This window comes from Carassius carassius, chromosome 48 (assembly GCF_963082965.1).
Source record: "Carassius carassius chromosome 48, fCarCar2.1, whole genome shotgun sequence".
In the NCBI taxonomy this organism is placed as follows: Eukaryota; Metazoa; Chordata; class Actinopteri; order Cypriniformes; family Cyprinidae; genus Carassius; species Carassius carassius.
This window is the reverse complement of record NC_081802.1, coordinates 1,739,697-1,762,598: the sequence shown is the minus strand read 5'-3', so window position 1 is coordinate 1,762,598 and position 22,902 is coordinate 1,739,697. Positions and strand designations below refer to the sequence as shown.

Here is a 22,902-nt window from a genome sequence, read left to right as displayed (position 1 = left end):
TGTGCCTAAGTGCTCCCAGTGGTATCCTCCACCTGCACCCGTCGCCACTTGCCCATCGCCGCAGGACTTGACGTCTGTGACATACCATAACAATGAATGGATTATAGTGAGAAAAGCTTGTGTGACCGATCCCACTCTCTCTTCCAACAGTGACCGTTGCCAGCAAGCTCAGAATCTGAGACGTGCAGGCTGGTGACTGCTGGCGCACCAAGCTGGCCGGAAGTGATCCCAGAATGGGAACCCTACCGCCCTCTAGAGTGGCTTGTAACTGCTCAGCTGTGGTGCTGTCTTCGCCAATGTCGTGACGTGCCGAGTTATAGCCAGAAGACACCATGGCAGTCTTTGTCGGAGCCCACTTAGCCAGTCATTTTCAGGGTTCCTGCAAGGCCTTTCCACCACGCGCGACGCCTTGGGTGATACTTCAGTGCGAGCACCTTCATCACTGATGGCATAGCCCAGGCAGGCAGTCCCCTACTTGACTGTTCACCCCCTCACCACGTTGAGGTGTGGGTCGGACTCAGAGGGGGCGTTCCCGAGTTAAGCCCATGGCGGGCCCCTGTTCCCGAGTTAAACCCATGGTGGGCCCCTGTTCTCGAGTTAAGCCCACGGCTGGTCCCTGTTTCTGAGTTAAACCCTGTTTCAGAGTTAAGCCCATGGCGGGCCCCTGTTCCCGAGTTAAGCTCACGGCCGGTCCCTGTTTCCCATGTTAGGCCCAGGAAGGGCTCCTGTTTCCCATGTCAGGTCCAGGAGGGGCTCCTGATCTCCATGTTAGGCCCAGTTCCGCCTGCTCTGCCCCGGTCCCCGGCCACTGCACTTCCACATGGACCTGGCCCTCTGTCCCTCCCCCTGTTCCGCCTCTGCTCCATTGCCCTCCTAGATTGTTTTGAGCATCTGGAAGCCGCTCCTTTGGGGGGTCGGGGGGGTGGGGCTATCTCATGATCATTAGCTGGAGTGCCCTCTAATGAAGTTCATGGGTTCATGAGCCTCATATAAACGCCGTTTATATGAGTCAAATAAACGCCGGGCCTCTTATAGTGGACAAATAAAGGCTGGTCTTAAATAAAGGCCGGGGGAAAATATGTGCAGCAGAGCCAGATAACGAACGTATTCTCTGCTGCCTGCCCCGACATTCTGCTTGTTTCTGTTATTGATTCTGGTTATCCCTGACATACCTGACGCCGTTACTGATTATTGTCTGACCATTCTTAATAAAAGTTCTGCATTTGGATCCGAACATCTCTGGCTCATTGTTACACCAACAGTACTATTGATGATTATTTTCCCTACCCAGTTAGCATATTTATTTTTGTATGAACAGTGATTTGAAAAACCTAATTTAACAGGCATGTGCAAGAAAGATGGCTTTTCCTTTAATTCTTTTGTATAAAACTGCATGTCTTTTTTGGCTCATTCTGCTGCACCACAACAACAACAGCTAAAAAAATGGCTTTTTAGTAAATTAAAAAGCAATAAATACATATTACTTTGGCCAGTATGTAAGTTTCCCGGCTGAGCTGGTGAGAAGAGACTCAATAAAGTGTCAGTGAAATTTATTACATTTCATGAAAGATTATGAAAACAAGTATTTCCTTCAGAATTACATCCATGTCTGATTCAGTCACAGTGTATGAGCAGAATAACACAGACTTGTGTTCAGGAGGTGAAAATAGTCAAAGATCTTAAATAAAGAGAAAGTTGTCTAAAGTGATGTAATATCTGTATCTAAAATAGATTTCTTTCAAACTGAGCTACATGCTAAAGCTAGTTTGCTAACAATCTCTGTTGTCTCTCGCGCAACTCTTTATGCACTTCTGCCTCTGTCGTGTTATTAATCATGTCTGGATTTGTCTGGTTAGCCTCATGCTAGCTCGTTAGCAGGTCTGTTGGGTGCAGCGACTCCAGACGCCTGAGGCCAGTGTGAGCAAAACAAAACATCAGTCAACGCTAAAGCCACGCTCTACTTGGACTTCACCTGGCGTGAGTGTGAGACTGAGGGGTTTAGAGGGAATTATAGAGGTACAAGTGTGTTTTACACTTAAATGCTGAAACTGTATGCTAATACAGGAATGCAAATGCTTGTAAATAAGTTGATTGCATATATTAGGTCTGTTTTCTCTTTCAGGTTAAGTACGACAGTAATATATATATATATATATAATAGTTTAAATTTACACCATTTCTTACCATTCCTAGATCCGTTCAGCTGACTGTAGAAAATGTCAATTTCTTGTGTTTCATGTTGACTATAGTTTAAATCATCTTTCACAGAGCTGTGGCACATAGACACCCCTTGAAAGCAAGTCTGTTCTTTAATTTACATTAAAATGTGCATACAGTAGATTCAGTCATTTACATTGAGCAGTTCTCAGGCTTGTCTCATTTAGCCTTTTAGATAGCTCTGCCTGCATGAGACAATTTCAGTGAAGCTTCACCAAAACAATAACCTGCTTTTCAACTCAGTTAACACGGCATTATCAGATTAAAAACATTTTGTGATCTTCTCTGTTCAACACACGGAAGTAGCTGAAAGCTTTGCTGACAGAGAAATGCTAGCCAGTTTTTCCTGACGTTTTCGGGTGTTGGAAATGCTACAGAGTTTAAGCAGCGCTCTTCGATGACTGCATAAAGAATTGTGTGTCAAATTAATGGATTTTCATCTAAAAATCATCATTTTCTTCATCTGCATACCTTTGGTTCATTCAGGTGAGATTTGATGCGTAAAGTCATTTAAACTATGACTATCTCCTTCAGCAACTCCTTCAGCTACTTCCATGTGTTGAACAGACAGAAAATCACGAGATGTGTTTAATTAGAATAGATTTGTTTTGGTCTGATAGTTTTCAGTGGGACTAGGGTCTCAGATTCAATTGATGTTCATTTGGATTGTGGTTTTTAATAGTTATTTGATTTGGTGTTTAATCATACTTGAGAAATGTGTCTTTGTTTGTTGAATATTTTCTCAGCGTCTCACACGCTCATCACTACATACACCGGAGTAAATAGACAGACGGTTGCAGAAACTCCAGAGTTTTCTGCTGTAACTATTCTGGATGGACAGCAGATTGATTATTATGACAGTGAGATAAAGAAACTGATTCCAAAACGGGACTGGATGAAGGAGTTTGCATCTACAGACCAGTGGAAAGAAGACACTGAGATTAGAAAATCTGTGCAGCAGATCTACAAAAACAATATTCATGTACTAATGCAACGATTCAATCAGTCGCATGGTGAGTTACAATACTTTCTACTACATGTTACACAATTATTAAAGAGCAGATCTTATGGTTCCGACTATTTCTACTTCAGGTATTCACACGTATCAGAGGATGTATGGATGTGATTGGGATGATGAGACTGAAGTCTCACGTGGATTTGATCAGCACGGTTATGATGGAGAAGATTTTATCTCACTGGACCTGAAGGAGTTCAGATACATCTCACCTGTAGCACAGGGAATATCCACAGTGATGAAGTGGAGCACTGACAGAGAACGATTTGAATTACTGAAACAATACTATGAACAAGATTGCGTTTACTGGCTTAAAGAGTTCTTGAGTTCAAGCAAAGTGGATTTAGAGAGAAGAGGTAGCTTGTTTTTGAGAATGTCAGTTTGTCCAACAAGTAGATTTATTTTATTATTATTAACATGTGTCTTTCCTTTCTCATGCATTGCTTCATCAAAACATAACTTAGCACAGTTGATCATATGGATAAATGTTAATAAACGTATCTGAGAATTAGTTATTTTCCTCACATTGATCTCAATCTTTTGTAGCTCCTGAAGTGTCTCTGTTACATAAGGACCCCTTCTCTCCAGTAGTGTGTCATGCCACAAGTTTCTACCCATCAGCAGTGAATATCACCTGGTTAAGAAATGGAGAAGATCACGATGAGGATGTGGAGCTTGGAGAGTTACTACCAAATGAAGATGGGACCTTCCAGAAGACTGTTTCCCTCCGTGTTACTCCAGATGAATGGGAGAAGCACCAGTATGTTTGTGAGATGGAGCACGAGACAGGGACTATACGGAGGAATCTGACTGAGGACGAGATCAAGAGTAACTACGGTAAGTTGCTAATTGTGCGGTATAGTGTTATGGTTGTTGTTTTTTAGTACTCGCTATGAATTTTATCCTACCCTCACCACATTTGGCTAATAGGTCATTTGATCTTAATGGAGGGACAGAAATCTCTCAGCGTTCATTTACAATACAGTATGTTTTATACCGTTTTTTAAAGGTGAATGAAAGTCTTACAGGTTTGAACAGCACAAGGGTGAGTTAATGATGACAGAATTATCCGTTTCGGCTGAACCTACCCTGCAAGATCACACTGGGCAAACTTATCAAATAGATTTTGTAAACCGAAATCAGATATGAAGAAGTGTATAGTTCACCCGCACTGTAAAACAAAAATGTCTGAGACATTTACAGTAAAATACCAGCAGCCAGAACTTTACCATAAAAATTATGTTAGCAATATTTTAGGTTTTACAAACCAAACTTATATTCGCAATAAAATACAATATTTCATTAACTGATGTAATGTTAATAAACCAACATATTGAAGTGTTACTATCTGTTTTGAACCATTGTAATGCACTGATTAACCAAAAACTGCTGTGATGAGAAAGTCACATAATGAACCAAATCACAAACCACTTTCCAAAAACTGAGGAGGACAATACTTATATATAGAAGGTGCACACAGTGTCATTCACAAAACAATAATCCCCATCATGGTGACATACAGGAAAAATAATGCAATAAACATTAATTTAACAACATTACATGCAAGATTAAACCCTAATGTACACATATTATAAGAAAAAAACTAAAAATGCTATTTCAACAAAAAACATCATATATGAAGTTCCACGCGTACTGTTTTTCACTTTAAATTATACAATTACTTTTTCTTTTTCACTTCCAAAAAATTTATTTTTAACAGTATTTTAAATGTATTAAATGTATGAAATGTATTAAAATAAATGTAATTACATTTATTCACTGCATATAGTATGGAAACATAATATTAACCAGTTAAAAGGTTTTTACTTTAGCATTTTTACCATCTTTTACTGTCAAAATCACAATCATTTTTTACAGTGTGAAAATGATCACTCTGTCATAATTATTTCTCGTCGTTCAAACCTACACAACTCTCATCTGCAGAACATAAAAGACAACATACAGCACAATGTCTAGTATGATCTTCTTTCATACAATGAAAGTGACTAGCTAAAGAGTTAGACAAATTATGAAATGAGTCCATGTGACATTGTCCATATTTCAAGTCTTCCAAAGTCATACGATAGCTTTGTTTGTTTGTTGTTATTCCAACTAACAATTTCATTTTGTTAATGATAATAACCCTGGACCTAACTAATTAATAGCTTGTTATTATTAGTATTGGTTTTTATTTTATCACTAAGATATTTCAACCTTATTTTGCTGTTTCTGTGAATTTTTGTATTTTCATTTATTTATTTATTACGTGTTTTTTATATGTGTTTAAGGACCTACAAAAAAATACTTCACAATACTTGTTGGTTTGACAGACGTGTTCACTGTCATCCTCGTAGTCCTCATAGTCCTGGTTATTGGTACTGCATTGATTGTTTGGAAAGTAAGTATATGTTTATATCTCTCTCTCTTTTTTGCTCTTATTTCCCAATTCAAGTGGTTTCATTAACTGTAGGATTAATGGGAATGTCCTCAGCAATTACTCAAGCTTTCAAACATTTGGATTTACACACATTTTAATGTGTTTGATTGTAATTCCAGTAAAGTGGATTTAAATTCAGTTAAATTCACATGTGATAAACTTTTGATTGCTAGTGTAAACTGACTCCAAAACATCTTCAAATGTTGAGAAATGAATCCAGTTTTCAGTAATTTCCTTTACATGGACCACAATAGTTTAGTCTAAATGAAAACTGTCTCTTCTAACCATTTCATTTGGAATAAATGGACCTAATGTGATTTCATTTGGATTCAAACTATTTTCTGTATCTATAAAATATGCATTTCAATGTATTTAAACGTTTGTTTTCAAGCAATATTAGAGAAAGAGATTTGCAGGATTTGGTAATTGGTGTAATTAAACATATATTAATTTAACTAATTTGTATTACATTTCTTTGCAGATAAAACGGAGTGGGTTAATAACAATTTCAGACAGTAATGATAGTGATGAGTCTTTAAAGGGTTTCCTCCAATCAAGTCTCCCAGATTTTGGTGAGGTTGTCAGTCTTCAGGATGTGGAGATCAGATGATTTCCAGCATGCATTTGTGACCAAAACATGTTAAATTAATAAAAGATACATGAGTTTGGACGTCATGGACCTGACATTTTCCCAATAAAGATGACAACATGACCAAAAGAAACACAGAAAAAGAACACTTTATATCATCTGTGTGGCGTTTCATCTATAAAAGCAGACTGGAGACACATCGATATGAGGTGCAAATGCCAGTCAGCTAAAGAGCACCCAGATACTGTCTGGTTATTAAACTTATATTAATATCAGGTGTAATGGGAGCTTTGAATGTACTACTCCAACTGTTATCCTGTCTTTTAACACTGGTATTCATATCTAGTTTAAATCAAAGGAACCCTTTATTTCTACATATACAGTTCACTGAATAAGAATCATTTGACAGCTATCTTAAATGGGATAAAAATAAACTAAAACTTTAATATCACATGCAGTTCTCTTTTTTCTTCCATAAAACTTGTACATAAGAAAATATAAATCTGAAAATAGGAATAATATGTAAATTCTGGCAAAATATTGAGTGAATGTGTGTATACACACACACATATAAACGTGATTACAAATGTTTGAATGCTAAATGACTTTTGCTGTTTATGAAACAAAGCCAAATGTTTTGTCACATGCTGCTTTAGTGAAATTAATAAGATCTTCTTTTGTTCTTTATGAGATTCATTTTCAGAAACCAACGTCTGAGAAAGCATTTCAACTTGTAGCAAAGTTTTCCTATTCCTGTATATTTGTTTTTCAATCCAAAATATACAAGTACTTTTACAGTTTTTCTGTGAATAGATTCAATAGCTGCAGGATGATGGGAATGTCCTTAAAATTTACAAAAGCAGAATTACAAATCTCAATGAATATGTACAATTTGACTGAGGTGCATTTCCCTAAAGCATTGTTAGATAATTATGGTTGTAAGTTCCATTGAACTCGGTTGGTGACGAAGGAACTTGCGAACATAGTTGCTTTTGATAAAAGAGCTCACAGAGAATGTAACTTTATCATTTATCAGTTTCAGTGAGGACACAGTATGTGCTGTCTACTGCACCTACACACCCAAAGTGTATACAGATGAAACCACTTCTCAGACAGCTCGCAACTAATGAGTTCTTTTTCACTGCATATTGCATGTAAAGCTTCTGTAAAGTATTTACACAAACACAGTCGTTATGTCTTAAATGAGTGTAAACAGTTGAAAAGGAAAGTTACACCAGCGAAATGAACCTGCTGCTGTATGTGTCATTAATGTTAACCAAAGAGCAAGTTACTCAATACTCTTGACTAAATAACTTTTTTGCAATTTTATCTGTAAGGACTGTATTTATTCATACAGTGAAGACTATCCAGTGTTAAACATCCATATTGAAACTGTTTAGAGCTTCCCTCAGTAACCACTTCTTCCTGTGGATGTGGTGAAATTTTTGAAGAGTGTTTGCAGTGCTCCAGGAATGTGACGAGTCTGCTTACAGAGAGGAGGTTAAAGAGCTGGCTGTCTGGTGCAGTCTTAACAACCTGGAGCTTTACATGCTGAAAACAGTTGAGATGATAGTGGACTTCAGGAGGAACCCCCTGCACTCCCTCTACTCACTTTCATGAACAGCACTGTGGCTGCAGTAAGATCAGCCACCAAATCAGACATCAGAAGACTACATCGGAGAGTCAGGACTGCTGAGGATTATTGGTTCCCCCCTTCCAAACCTCCAAGATCTTTAGACCTCCAGAGTGAGGAAAGGGCTGGTAAAAACACTCTGGACTCCACACACCTAGCACACTTCCTCTTTGAACTGTTGTCCCATTGCCAGCGCTACAGAGCATTGTGCACCAAAAAGGCCAGACACAAGAACAGTTTTTCCCCCCAGCCATATCCCACCTGAACAACACATAACACACCTCCAGATTGTACATCTGTAAATAACTTCTAACACTTTCCATCTGTAACTAGCACATTCATAATTATATAACTGGAACCTTCTTGGTTATCTTACAACCATAAACATTTGTACAGATGATGTTGGTTATTTTCCACTTCACATGAAACCACTTCTCAAACAGGTTTCGACTATTGAACAGGGTTTTATTTCACTGAATGTTGCACGTAAAGTTTCTAATACGCACAAAATTGTCAAAATGCCCATCATGGTCAGTATTCACACAAACACAGTCGGTTATGTCTTAAATTTGTGTAAACAGTTGAAAAGGAAACGGCTTGTGTAAAAGTATATTAGATTTGTGCATTAAGTCTTAAAGTGACAGCAGCCTGATGAACCTGATGATGTGTGTGTCATTAATGTTAATCAAAGAGCAATAAGAGACAAAAAGCCAATCACTCACTATACAGTGAAGACTATCCAGTGATATTTTATGTTTGATCACTTACTTCTGTACCTGAATATTAGTGTTAGATCTACCTGTTAGTAAAATGTCTGAAGTAGGCTATCAAAATAAAGTGTTAACAGAAATGATCGAATGTCTCTCTGGAAAAAAAAACGAATTGGTGTGGTCAACTTTTGAGTAAAACATTCCCCCTTAAACATCCGTATTGAAACTGTTTATATAGGCGTGTAGCTTCCCTCATTAACGACTTCTTCCTGTGGATGTGGTGAAGTCTACAGAGTGTTTGCAGTGCTCTTTGACAGATACACTTATTTGAGATTCAAATGCATGGATTTTTGTCCAAAATGAAGCTCATCATTTTCTTCTTCTGCGTGCGTTTTGTTTACTCAGGTGAGATTAACAATTAATCATTAGGGATGAATTCTCTATCAGCTAACCAAGTAAATCCAAATTTAGTCTTAGGGATTTTACAACAACAATAACAACAAAGACTTAAATATCTCATTAAGTTTTATCTTTGAATAATTAAATTTGGCTCTTGCCATGAATAAAGCCACAGAAAAGAGCATGGTATGAAAAAGAAAGATTTCTGTCAGCGAGGCCTTCAGCTACTTCCGTGTGTTGAACTCTGTGTTACTTTAGTTTTTATCAATATTTTGAATCAGTGTTTATTTTTGGATGTTTCTTTTTCTTGATAATTTTTGTTTTAATAATAATCAATGACAGTTTAGTTAATTGCCAGGCAGTGGTTTTAATCTTCAAGTTTTCAATAAATGTTCATATTATATGCATGAACAGTGGCTAAATTTCATACAACCGCACAGTGTGGAGGACTGCTCAAAGTTACTGTACTGTGATTTAACTTACAGCATCATACTGTGGAATATATCACAGCAACTTACTTGCCAATTACTGCCAGCAAGTTACTGTAAATTGCACAGTTATCTTTTGTACAGTGTGTGAATTAAATATTTATACATTGGTCCCTATTAAAGCTACTGAAATTAGTCAATATCAGTGAGTGAGTTTTTTCTTTTCTTTTCTTGTTTGATTAACATTTTAGATACAGACAGAAATTTTAGTCCCAGAATAATAACTTTATTCAGTTCCTGTATCTTTTCTTACTTCAGTGTACTTTTAAATAGACCTACTGTACCTGAAAACAGTTTATTTCACTCATGTGTTTGATAAAAGACATGAGTGAAAGATACTGTAAAATAACAAAAATATAATAGTATTAATTATCATGAACTAAAATTACTCATACTGTAAAATAAAAATAAGAGTTTGGTCATATTTACCATCTCTAGCTCATGCCTTCAGATATAAGTCAAAAGAGTGTGCTTTATTTTGTGACACGTGAACTTTTTCACCCCCTGAGTTCGTCAGGGCAGTTGAGCTCAATAATAACAGTCTAATTTGGCTTTATTCTTTTAGCTAACTTACCAATGTTTCAATGATCTTATTTACCTCTAGAATTGGCTATATCATATTTTTAATTAATAGATAAAATAGCAAACTATTGTTACATGTGGGTCATCTGTTATTCAGTTGCTTTTCCTGTTGTTTTAGGTTTTTGTCATGCTATCGTTTAAGTAGTTGTGTCTATCAAGATATTTTAGACAGCCATAGGCTAAAATATCTTGTTATGACAAATTGAGCTTGCAAAAAGGTTTAAAGTAACATTTCCATGATTATGCAATATCAAAACTGTTTTCCCAGTAGAGTTTTGAGTTTAAAGCATTTCAGTGATGCCTATTTAGTGAAAAACTACTGAAATGCTATTTCTGAGTAAAGCTGTGTTTAGCGTGTCAGTCCAAATACATTTTTTGTGCATATCTGATTGGAATCTGATTTAAATGATTGACTGTCCACACTATGTATCGCTACTGTTCAAATTCGATGTGTGTGTCAATTAGTGCTCTTTTGTTTGACTGTAAAATAACAATAACAGCAACACAGTTTGCAATACAAATGTTGTCTGCCTTATGTCAAAGTGTCTGGTCTGTGTATCCCTGGGTGTCCACTAGTGGTCTCACTTCCCCCATATAGTCACCCCACTGCAGGTACTACATTTCCCACAAGCCTTTGTCCGATTCATCACTGTTTTCTGTCACCCTGCTTTTTCTCGTGTTCCCTAGTGTTTTCCGTGTTTCTTGTTTTGGACTGCTTTTCGGTATTTGACCTTTTGCCTGTTTTTGCATGTTGATTTTTGGATTCCCCATTAAACACTGCAATTGGATTCTCTCGTTTTGTGTGTGCGTTCATAACACCTTATTTCTGCACAGACATTCAGCAATTTGAATAAGAATTCAAACCACATATGAATGTGCCTTGAAATGGATTTGTAAAAATGAGATTTCATTTGAATTTTTTTTAATGTTATCTATCTATCTATCTATCTATCTATCTATCTATCTATCTATCTATCTATCTATCTATCTATCTATCTATCTAGCAGTAAGTTAAATCAAGTTAAAACATGATAGCTGTGTGCTAAATGTTGTTAGAAACGATAAAATATGCTAACGGTGTGCAAATCATGCTAGAAAAATGGTAAAGCATGCTAGCGGTGTGTTAAATGATTTTAGAAACATGCCAAAACATGTTAGTTATGTGTTAAATCATGTTAACAGCATGCAAACATGTTATAAACATGCTAGTGAGGTGTTAAAACATGCAAGAAATAGGTTAGCAAACATGCTAAGACCTTGCAACTACATGGCAACTCCCTAACAACCACACATAATCCCTTAGTGACCACTCAGAACACGCTAGCAACTGCCTATCAACCACACACAGTACCATAGCAACCACTTATCAATGGTCTAGTCTAACCACAGAGAACACCCTGATAGCCACCTATCAATCACCCATAACACCATAGCAACCACTGGGAATACCCTCGCAACTGCATAGCAACTGCTTAGCTACAACCTAGCAACCATCCAGAGTACCCTAGCAACACCCTAGAAACCAACTAATAACACCATAGCACCTATTCAGAACCAGCAAGAACAGTTACATCTGTTTGAAAAACTTAACCTTCAAATTTTGAGCTTTTAAAACAACTAATTATATACTTAATATTGCTTCAAACTTTTTCAGACTAGACTTTCTCAAGCAAACCTACAGTTTGTCTTGACAAACATTATCTAGTTTATGGTGAAACTGGAAAAGTAGTGATGTGAAGAAAAAAAAACTGAACGACTCAAACAGTAATTTGATTTATGGCACTGTATTTGGTGTTTAACTGTGTTTGTCTTTTTGCTTGTTCAGAAAGGCACACCTTCACTATAGCTTACACTGAAATAAATGGACAGACGATTGCTGGATTCCCAGAGTTTTCTGCTGTAACTACACTGGATGGACAGCAGATTGATTATTATGACAGTGTGACAAAGAAGCTGATTCCCAAACAGGACTGGATGAGGTATGCATCTGGATACTTCTGGGAAGAATATACTGAGATCAGAGAACGAGTGCAGCAGATCAACAAAATCAACATTACTGTTCTAATGCAGCAATTAAATCAGTCACATGGTGAGTTACAATACTCGATACTACCGTTTTAAATGTGAAAGAATGATCTTTTACAGTAAAAAAGAGCAGATCTTAGCACCTCCTTTTCTTCCTCAGGTGTTCATGTGTATCAGAGGATGTATGGATGTGGTTGGGATGATAAGACTAATGAGTCAGATGGGTTTGATCAGCACGGTTATGATGGAGAAGATTTTATCTCACTGGACCTGAAGGAGTTCAGATACATCTCACCTGTAGCACAGGGAATATCCACAGTGATGAAGTGGAACAATGACAGTGAACAACTTGAATTACTGAAACAATACTGCGATAAAGACCGCATTGACTGGATCAAATATTTCTTGACATTAGGGAAAGAGGCTTTAAAGAGAAGAGGTAGCTTTTCTTCAAGAAATTTATTTTGTTTTATCAAGTAGTGGTGGTGTTGGCGCAGTGGATAAGACACATGCCTTTGGTGTGAGAGACCCGTGTTCGAATCCACTGTGAGACACCAATGTGTCCCTGAGCAAGACACTTAACCCCTAGTTGCTCCAGAGGCGTGCAACCTCTGACATATGTGGCAATTGTACAGAACAAAAAGTGTCACTTTTGATGATGATATTACAAATGTAATTCTAAAATGAGCACCGGAGGGTTAAAACAAAAAATAGCTGCATTTATGTGTAAGTTGATCTTTTGCATACATTTGAAGTATTAAACTTTCATATAAATCTCTTGTTTTTTTTTTTGTTTTTTTTTTAAGTCTCTCCTTTAGTGTCTCTGATACAGAAGAATTCCTCTTCTCCAGTAGTGTGTCATGCCACAGGTTTCTACCCATCAGCAGTGAATATCACCTGGTTAAGAAATGGAGAAGATCACGATGAGGATGTGGAGCTTGGAGAGTTACTACCAAATGAAGATGAGACCTTCCAGAAGACATCTACCTTCAATATCTATCCAGACAAGTGGAAGAAGGACCAGTATGTTTGTGTGGTGGAGCACGAGGGGATGAAGATCCAGAAGAATCTGACTGAGGATGAGATCAAGCGTAACAAAAGTAAGTTAATAATGCGCTATAGTGTTTATGGGGTACCCATAATGCACTGTGAGGGTCGTGCCAAGTGAATAGCCACATCTCGTCAGAAGATGATGCCTGCTTTTTCTATAATTTTATTTATTAAAGGGAAGTCGTGGCCTAATGGTTAGAGAGTCGGACTCCCAATCGAAAGGTTGTGAGTTCGAGTCCCGGGCCGGCAGGAATTGTAGGTGGGGGGAGTGCATGTACAGTTCTCTCTCCACCTTCAATACCACGACTTAGGTGCCCTTGAGCAAGGCATTGAACCCCCAACTGCTCCCCGGGCGCCGCAGCATAAATGGCTGCCCACTGCTCCGGGTGTGTGCTCACAGTGTGTGTGTGTGTTCACTGCTCTGTGTGTGTGCATTTCGGATGGGTTAAATGCAGAGCACAAATTCTGAGTATGGGTCACCATACTTGGCTGAATGTCACTTCACTTTCACTACTTTCATTTATTTTAAGGCATAATGCACACCTCTCAAAATGCATAATTATCTGAAAGACTGGCTAGTATTACCGAAACTTTAATATTTCACTGTAACAGTAGTCAAACAGTTTTATATGGATTTATATGATGAATAATTAATTAAGATTAAATGTTTTAATGCTATATTATTTTCGTTATTAATATTACCAGTCATTTTCCTTTATTTCATCTTCATTGAAAATGTCCCAATTCCAGCTTTGAGCACCTGGTGGTGATTTTGTGAATGAGTTTAACGTGACTGGTTTGTGTTTACCGCCGCACTTGGAACAGTCATTTTTGTTGACTACCTGTTATATATCCTTCAAGTTTCTCCAGATAACTCGAAGATGAACCAATATTTTTGTGTGGTGGAGCACCGTCCACTGGAAAGACCGTCCAGAAGGTTCGTGATCAAGAGTAATGAAGGTAAGTTGCTAATAGTGAGGTGTAACGTTATTATGATTATCTTTTGAGTTAACTATCCCTTTAATGTACCACATAGTGACGTTAAAAGATTCAGTTCAGTATACACCTTATTGATGATGCATACTATATACAAGCAAACAGACGAACCCAGAATATGAGCATAGCACATATTTCCCTTTCAGTCGGTCACGTTCTACGTTACGTCAGAAAGAGACTGACGAATGGGATCTCGCCTGAGAGCCCAATCACCTTCGAGTGATAACAAAATTAGCCAATGATACACAGACTACCTTGGCCTGTGGAATTTGAATCGCAAGCTCCGCCCCACTGTGGGGGTATATAAGGAGCAGCACGAGCAACTCGCACTCAAGCTTTCACTTCAGAGCCATCACATCGCTTGCTGCTTTCACCGTAGTGTTTACAAGCAAATCAGCTGGTGATGGTGTGACGGAGCGATTCAGTGGTTCGTCTGGGCTTCCTGCATTCAGCTCCCACGTTCCCCTGAGCGCTTATGCACCACTGAAAGAGCTTTTTCTATCTCTAAAAGACTAAATTTTGGTGTTCCAGGAGCGCCACCTATGGCTTAACCTGGCAGACATGAGGGAGTCTGATTGGACTCAGCTACTCAACTCCCCGGTCTCTCAGGCTGTCCTCTTCGGCGATGCGGTGGAGAATTTTGCTCAGCAGTTCTCTGCTGCCCCCACAAGCAGTCTGAGGCCAACAATCACATCCTGCCCTGGCAGACCCGCTGCTGCCTCCACACTGCCGCCGAGGCGGCCACCTCATCTTGCTCATCACTGAGAGCACCCCCCTGCGGTCTCCTCCACTGCCGCTCGGCCACAGCAGCATCTTTCAACCCGGCCGCAGTGCAGGCTGGCCGAAGTTGGGGATGTCAGCTCATCAGGAAATGGTAGCAGGACCACTGCTTCCCCCGGAGGAGGGCCGTGGGAGAATCCTTTGTTCTCGTTTTCTTTTAGTTCCGCCCAAACCTTCACTAAAAGAGTTTTTTCCTCTACCTCCGGGTCCTTAGAGGCCACGGACGACAGTTGACAACATGCTTCCTCGACACTCTCGTTCCCCTCTCCCCTTGCCAGTTTCCACGCAGAGCTGGCTCGTGAACGCATTGCTTTCTCATGCCCTCTTTGCCACTTGGAATCAGATGAGTGCTCGCACTCTGCCCCCGCTAAGGGACACTATGGCTCCCCTGCTGGGGCTGTCTGTTCCACCTCGCTGCCCCACTGTGGGTATGCCTGTAGTTCCCTTGACCCCGCTGGATCAGCTTCCGGGAGCCTGTCTAGAGCTCCCCAGGCCATCCCGCTGGCTCATCCAAATGATCAGTCTCGGCTACATGATTCAGTTCGCCCGGCGTCCCCCCAGGTTTCGGGGTGGTCGCGCGATGATGGTGGGCAAGGATGCTCCTGTCATGCTCGCGGAGGTCACGACCATGCTGGCAAAGGGGGCGATAGAGCTGGTCCCGGTCCCAGCCGACATGAAGTCCAGCTTTTACAGCCCATACTTCATAGTATCCAAGAAAACAGGTGGGTTACAGCCAATTCTGGACTTGCGTGCCTAGAACAGAGCTCTTCACAGACTTCCGTTCCAGATGCTAATACCCAAGCACATTTTTAAATGCATTCATCCATTGGATTGGTTTGCAGCAATCGACCTGAAGGACGTGTACTTTCATGTCTCCATTCTTCCTCGACACAGACCATTTCTTCAGTTTGCTTTCGAGGGGCAGGCATTTCAGTACAAGGTTCTTCCTTTCGGGTTGGCCCTGTCTCCCTGTGTCTTTATGAAGGTCGCGGAGGGAGCCCTGGCTCCTCTCAGGGAACGAGGTGTCCGTATCCTCAACTACCTCGATGACTGGCTGATTCTAGCTCACTCTCGAGCGTAGTTGTGCGAGCACAGGTATCTGGTGCTCAGACACATTGCCCTGTCTGGGTCTTCAGGTCAACTGGGAAAAGAGCAAACTCTCCCCTGTGCAGAGGATCTCTTTTCTCGGTATGGAAATTAGGGCTGGGTAAAAAAATAGATTTTTCGATTAATCGTTTTTTAAAATGTGGTCGATTCAAAATCGATTCTCAAAGGCCATGAATCGATTTTTTTCCATATTTATTTCCGCAGACATTGAACGTAAAATTAGCGTTAATCCAATTACAAATATTCTCCACTAGATGTAACCCTCTTATGTGCCTTGTGCGATGTTACCAACGAACCTGTCATTCATTCATTCAGTGCTTAAAGCAGTGGTTCTCAACCCGCGGCCCGTCACGAATTCAAATGCGGCCCACCATATGCTGAACACACGCACACAAAAAAAAACTTTGTTTTACAATTAATTTTATTTTTTTTTAAATGTAGGCTACTAAAGAAATATAAGCTATAGCCTAATGTTTTTATGTGAAATTATTTTGTTTTTCATAAATTATTTTCAGACATGAGCAGACTTACTCACATAACATTATGACCACATACAAGCGCGCACTTTGGCAGAATTCAATTCAAATAGACATCAACAGCCTTTAGTTCGGAGAATGCTAGCGACTGAACACATACAAAAATCCATCAATAAAGAATATAAAGACAGTGATGTACAATAATTCTGGGCAATTGTTTGTTCACATATTTGTTGCAGAGCGGACCATCAGCGTACGCTTTTGGAAGTATAAATTGAAGAAGTCCACATCAGCGCTGGCCATGTCTATGTCCAGATTGTTTGTATTGGTGACGTAATGTGTAAATTATATGCGTGTGGCCCGCGAGACTTGTACTTGGACTTGTACTTGTATGCACTTGAAAATTAGAGATGGGTTCGGTTTTAATGTACCCAAGTGTACCTAAAATAAAAGAGTTTAATATACAGGTTTGTGGCTCTTAATTTCTTTTTATTAATTACCCAATTGTAAACTTATGTTCACTGTTCTTTTTTATACATAAAGTATTTATATTAAATCTAAATTCACTGACTTGAATCGAAAATCGAGTATAGAAAATCTAATCGAAATCGAATCGGAAATCGAAATCGAATCGATTTGAGAGCTTGTGAATCGAAATCGAATCGATCTGGAACATCTGAATCGATACCCAGCCCTAATGGAAATAGAATCGGTCGCCATGTTTGCGCAGCTTACAAATCAGTGCGCTCAGTCACTGCTGTATTGCCTGAGACAATTTGAGCGCAAGAGAGCGGTTCCACTGAAAATATGATGGCTTTGTCTTCAATGAAGAGGGTCAGGGACCTGCAGGCATTTTCAGTTGATGGAGCGTGCCTGGAATTCGGGCCGGTCAACTCTCATGTTATCTCGAGACCCCGGCCTGGGTACGTGCCCAGACTTCCCACCACTCCTTTTAGAGATCAGGTGGTGAACTTGCAAGCGCTGCCCCTGGAGGATTCAGACCCAGCCCTGGCACTGCTCTCTCCAGTACGTGTGCTCCACACTTACGTGGACAGAACTCAGTGCCTTAGGACCTTAGCACTTTGTTTGTTACGGAGGCCAGCAGAAGTTATCCCACTGGATAGTGGATGCTATTGTCCTGGCTTATCAGGCTCAAGAGCAGCCATGCCCCCTAGGGGTGAGAGCTCATTCAACGAGGAGTGTACCCTCCTCCTGGGCACTGGTGCATGGTGCCTTGCTAACAGACATCTGTAGAGCTGCGGGCTGGGTGACACCTAACACATTTGTGACATTTTATAGTCTCAGTGTAGAGCCCGTGTCCTCCGTGTGGGACTAGGTGCCTCCATGTGTTGTGATTCCCCTGTCTGGGCAATCTCACGTGTGTATTTCCACGGTAAATCTCTTTGTAACATGTGTCTTTCCCAGCTCTGTCATTGAAACTTCCACCCTGTGGGCTGGGTACCTCAGAGTTCATGTGTATCTCCACCTTTCGGTTTATACCTGCCTTTGTAAGTCCTCCTACAAGCAGGCAGCCTGCTAGCATACGTCCAGCTGGAATATGCTACCCAGTGTATTCTGTGTCAGCTATAGACCCTCACGACAGGGTGCTATCACTCACACGGGTCACTGGAAGACAGCTATGTGGCGTTTTGTAAGGGACTCCATTCGTCACTCTCTGTCTGACGTAACGTAGGATGTGAGCGACTGAAAGGGAACGTCTAGGTTATGTATGTAACCCTCGTTCCCCAAAGGAGGGAATGGAGACATTACGTCCTTTGCCACATCGCTGTTCCACAGAATGGCCGGGTCACTGGGCTCGGCTCCTCAGCAAAGACTTGAGTGCGAGTTGCTCGTGCGGCTCCTTATAAACCTGCACAGCGGGGCGGAGCTCGCGATGCAAATTCAGCAGACCAAGGTACTCTGTGTATCATTGGCTCATTTTGTTACCACTCGAAGGTGATTGGGCTCTGTTCAGGGAACGAGGGATACATACGATACCTATACGTTTCTCAAAAATAACTATTATAGCTGGAAATGATTCAGGATTATTGAAATAAATTAAAATGCAAAGACTCATCTTCAACAGCCATCACTGCAGTTACAGTTCTGGGTGATGATAAACTTCTGAATGCTAATCTGAATTTACTCCAAAGTGTCTTCAAATCTCAAGAAAGTACATATACTGTTAATAAATGATCTCTACATGATATTTAAAGAATTTATTGTTCAATCAAACTAAATGCGTAATCCAGTCATCAGTAGCTGCCTATACATGGACCATAATAATCAGATTTTTTTCAGAGTCTCGTGCAACCACATCAGTTGGAATAAACTGGCCAAACCTGATTGAGATTTCATATGGATTAAAACATTTTCAAAATACGTTTTGTTGTTGTTGTTTGTTTGTTTACCTTTTTTGCTTGTTTTTAAACAGTGTAATTCTAAATATCCACTTTTAATCATTATGACATTACTTTGCAGAAACCAAAGTGTGAACAGAAAATCGGTCAAAATAAAAAGCCGACCTGCAGTGACAAAAATCTTTGAAGAGTTTCCTTTAATCATCTGCACTTTCCCCAGATTTCAGTATAACTGGGAATCTTCAGGATGTGGGAGAACAAATAATTCTCATCACACTTGTGTGACCAAAACATTTTTTTAACCTTTTTTTCCATTTCTAAGCTCACTGATTATGTGTAGTTTAAGGGCTTTCACTGTTTGAAATGTAAAAAATAAATAAATAAATAAATGAATGCCCATTCAAAATTCAGTACAGGCCTTGCAGTTTTCTTTGTTTGTTTTTTCATTACAATGGCTGTAAGAAACAATAAAAACCTGTAAAAATAAAACAACTTTCAGTAATCATTTAATAATGGTACATGCAAAGTTTCCATTTAAATGATGTGTCTTTTGTAAAGTATGAGTAAAAACAGAGAAGACTAGAACACAACTGACATTTCAAACTCAAATTTCTAGTTTTTATTTTTAATAGAATTAGTAGTTAATATCTTTATATTTTCCCATATCTCAGAATTTACAATTTTGGTCTTAGCATACTGCGATTAAATAATAATAATTGATGAATTATGCAGATTACGGTTTATTAAATTACCAGTCCTGAGTTCTGCTCATGGATTGACGGTGGTATTTATATATATATATATATATATATATATATATATATATATATATATATTTATATATATAGTTTTATTGTTGATGGTAAAATTCTGTTGAATTTGTCTTTTACCCAGAAGCCATTAAACATTAAATCTGACCTGAAACTATGGTGAGTAAAATAAATGATAAGAGTTTTTATGCTTGGATGCACTGTTCCTTTAATGAATACAACACACCATCATATCCATTTGATTGTTGGAACTAGTATTGTTTGTAGCAATGATAATAACAACAATAATAATAATATTTTTTACTTTTCTTTAAAATTCCCCAATTACTCAACTTACCTTGTTATAAGTTATTTTTTAAACCTTTTAAGTTTATAGTATATTATATAACAGGTCTCTCCTGCCATCACTTCCCTTTCTTTCATAAAACTGAACTCTGGTGTTTCAGATAATAAAGTGTAATTAAATTAAAGAGACACTGAGCTTTTTGTCTGTGTGTTTGGGCTCACCTCCTCTGCCCTCTTGTCTGAAACAGCGAGGGTCCCCATCTCTCTCCTCCCAGCAGGTTTATTCTCACTTTCAGGGGCCGGAGCACTTACTGTGTGATTCCAGCTGCCATTAGCTCGACGAGAGGTAGGGAAGATGAGCGTCCCGGTGGGTAAACACACACATACACACACTCCCGCTCCCCGCTGCTCGCCGCGGGCTCCATCTGAGATTCACTGGAGATTTCCACATCTTCAGATTCTCTCATCCGGCGGCCCGCGGCTCGAGGAGCTTCCCAATGTCATCCCTGACCTCTGGAGAACACCACTTACCCTCTCAACACAACAGTTGTGTGTGATTGCTAGGTGTTTTCTTCCCCTCTCTGGTGTCTAGATATACAGTAGCATCGTCCCCCCTTCAATCTAACTCTATTCTCTATTATCATCAGGATAATTTGAGGTATATTCATGTGTGTGGCTCAGATGGTGAACTGAAGTCTAATAGACTAATTCATTTTGCACAAACCTGAAAATAGTCATTCTGAAACACCTCACAATGATCACCACGATTCTGCTACGAGCTGAACTCAATGCGCTCTTCTGTCGTCTCACGGCCGTGATTTGATTGGGTGTGAAGTTATTATTATTATAATAATTTTTTGTCTTCTCACATCCGGAGTTAAGAGCTATCACTGTCATTGATTGGCTGTCAGCACCAGGAGGGTTTTAACAGGAAGAGGAAATCAAGGATCTTCATGAACAACTTAGTGATGGCCACAAATCCATGTGTGAAAATAACACTGTATGTGTTTCATTGGACTAGCTATACTGTACATCAATGCTAGTGTGTCAGCATCTTTAGATAAATGGGTTTTAATCGTATAATCATTTGACCACCCTCAATACTGGCCAGTTGATTGCTGGGTTTCCATGTGAAAGAGCTGAGATCTATGTTGTAAACAGGTTGTTATAATGCCCCCCCCCCCCTAAACTACTTTAATGCTTGAACTCCCAAACTGACTCAAATGATTTGCGAACCCGCTTTGAACTTCCGAACTGACTCAAATGATTTGCTAACCCGCTCCGTACTCCCGATCTGATTCAAATGATTCGCTATCCTGCTCCGAACTGATACAAATGATTCGAGATCGCCAAACTGACTCAAATGATTCGCGAACCCGCTTTGAACTTCCGAACTGACTCAAATGATTTGCTAACCCGCTCCATACTCCCGATCTGATTCAAATGATTCGCTATCCTGCTCCGAACTCCCGAACTGATACAAATGATTCGAGATCGCCAAACTGACTCAAATGATTCGCGAACCCGCTTTGAACTTCCGAACTGACTCAAATAATTTGCTAACCCGCTCCGTACTCCCGAACTGATTCAAATGATTCGCGATCGCCAAACTGACTGAAATGGTTGGCGAACCCGCCACGAACTCCCGAACTGACTCAAATGAATCTGGAAAAATGAGCGTGCATCGCTTCCTTTATGAGCGCGCATACGGTGCACCTACATTTGAAATAACGAACTTGAGAGCGCAAAAGACGCGATATGTGAACGGCCCCTTACTTATAGCCTTGTTTGCTGCTCTTTAATTTCATTCTTTGTCATTTATGTGAAATTATGTACCACAACTTAACAGTTGTGCTTTACGGATTATTTTTTTTTATCTGTTGAACACCAAACATGAACAAAAAGTAGTAATAAACTCATTATTTTCATTAATTTTACAAAGTAAACAATTTGTTTGCATTTGCGCGAGCATATTCACGCAGCGCTGTCTCGCGAGTGCACTGCACGTTTTTGAATTCCAACGGTCGAGAAGAGATTGATCCCCGTCTGCTGATTTAAATTGATGGTCTGACGGAAATATTGTTGTGGTAAGTCAGAGAAATACATTCTTTTTAAAGTAATTTACTTTTTATAAGCTTTAAACCCATTAGTAATTAAGTTGTCAATGTTTCTACAGCGGATTTACACTAAAACACGAAAGAGCCTGAACCGCGACAGTGTCACAAGTTGCCTTACATCGGTAAGTTTTGTTGTGCTTGTTGCAAACTGTTACATTTTGTGTTTTCTGATCCTAAGCTTAGAAAAAAAGATGCAAGACTGCAAACTTTCCAGTACTCCTGTGTACTGATAATCCGCTTTCCACCCAGTCCCAGGAGGTTTGTCTGTTTTATCCTTCTTCACTAAAATGTCTTAAAATTGCTTGGTTATTGACCAGTAATGCTAGGAGATTGTAGATATAGGATATGAATTTTGTTATTTACTACTTTTATTCAGATTATATTAAACCTGGAAAATATTGGAGAAGATCAATTAAGTTTTCAGGAGCACATTACTGTGATAAATGCTGAACTATGTAAAAGACAACCTGACTACACCAACATATCAAAAATCTAATGAGATGCTCTCTTTTTAAAAGAGTTGATTTAATGACAAAATCAACATGAGGTCATGGACATGTCCCCATTTCTTCGGGTTCCACAACTTGTGAGTATTTGTTTTTAGTGTTTTTTCGTTTGAGTTTAGTATTTCCACTGCATTTTCACATTTTTTTTTTTGTATGAATAAAAAGTCAAAATTGTTTTAATGAATTTTTCTTTCTTTTTTTGGTAGCTGCTGCATGAAGTGAAGATCGAACCCCCAACCCCACAATGCTCTACCAATTGAGCTACAGGAACACTACTGTTTACTTTAACAAATTGACACAAACACAAAAAGTGTTCTTTTTTTCCTTAACACAACCATTAGTTGCTTGGTTTGTTGAATG

At 39.3% G+C, this 22,902-nt stretch overlaps 2 protein-coding genes across 2 annotated transcripts; both read left to right on the top strand.

Annotated features, from left to right (window-relative positions):
• The first annotated feature begins 2,057 nt into the window (after positions 1-2,057).
• On the top strand, positions 2,058-6,346 carry LOC132131897 (major histocompatibility complex class I-related gene protein-like). Its single transcript, XM_059544047.1, has 6 exons — positions 2,058-2,703; positions 2,964-3,230; positions 3,310-3,588; positions 3,779-4,069; positions 5,521-5,630; positions 6,151-6,346. The coding sequence occupies exons 1-6, from the start codon at positions 2,646-2,648 to the stop codon at positions 6,277-6,279; spliced, it is 1,134 nt and encodes a 377-aa protein (XP_059400030.1). The 5' UTR covers positions 2,058-2,645; the 3' UTR covers positions 6,280-6,346.
• Positions 6,347-8,887: 2,541 nt separating this feature from the next.
• LOC132131894 (major histocompatibility complex class I-related gene protein-like) lies at positions 8,888-19,198 on the top strand. Its single transcript, XM_059544045.1, has 6 exons — positions 8,888-9,006; positions 11,896-12,159; positions 12,256-12,534; positions 12,902-13,195; positions 14,007-14,105; positions 18,986-19,198. The coding sequence occupies exons 1-6, from the start codon at positions 8,940-8,942 to the stop codon at positions 18,997-18,999; spliced, it is 1,017 nt and encodes a 338-aa protein (XP_059400028.1). The 5' UTR covers positions 8,888-8,939; the 3' UTR covers positions 19,000-19,198.
• Positions 19,199-22,902: the final 3,704 nt, after the last annotated feature.

What these genes read in the sequence shown, in the direction of transcription:
- LOC132131897 (XM_059544047.1), top strand. Translation starts at nt 2,646, where the DNA reads ATGGATTTTCATCTAAAAATCATCATTTTCTTCATCTGCATACCTTTG. An exon ending in ACGATTCAATCAGTCGCATG is followed by an intron (nt 3,231 to 3,309) that starts GTGAGTTACAAT and finishes TTTCTACTTCAG; the next exon opens with GTATTCACACGTATCAGAGG. An exon ending in AGTGGATTTAGAGAGAAGAG is followed by an intron (nt 3,589 to 3,778) that starts GTAGCTTGTTTT and finishes AATCTTTTGTAG; the next exon opens with CTCCTGAAGTGTCTCTGTTA.
- LOC132131894 (XM_059544045.1), top strand. Translation starts at nt 8,940, where the DNA reads ATGCATGGATTTTTGTCCAAAATGAAGCTCATCATTTTCTTCTTCTGC. An exon ending in GCAATTAAATCAGTCACATG is followed by an intron (nt 12,160 to 12,255) that starts GTGAGTTACAAT and finishes TTTCTTCCTCAG; the next exon opens with GTGTTCATGTGTATCAGAGG. An exon ending in TGAGATCAAGCGTAACAAAA is followed by an intron (nt 13,196 to 14,006) that starts GTAAGTTAATAA and finishes ATATCCTTCAAG; the next exon opens with TTTCTCCAGATAACTCGAAG.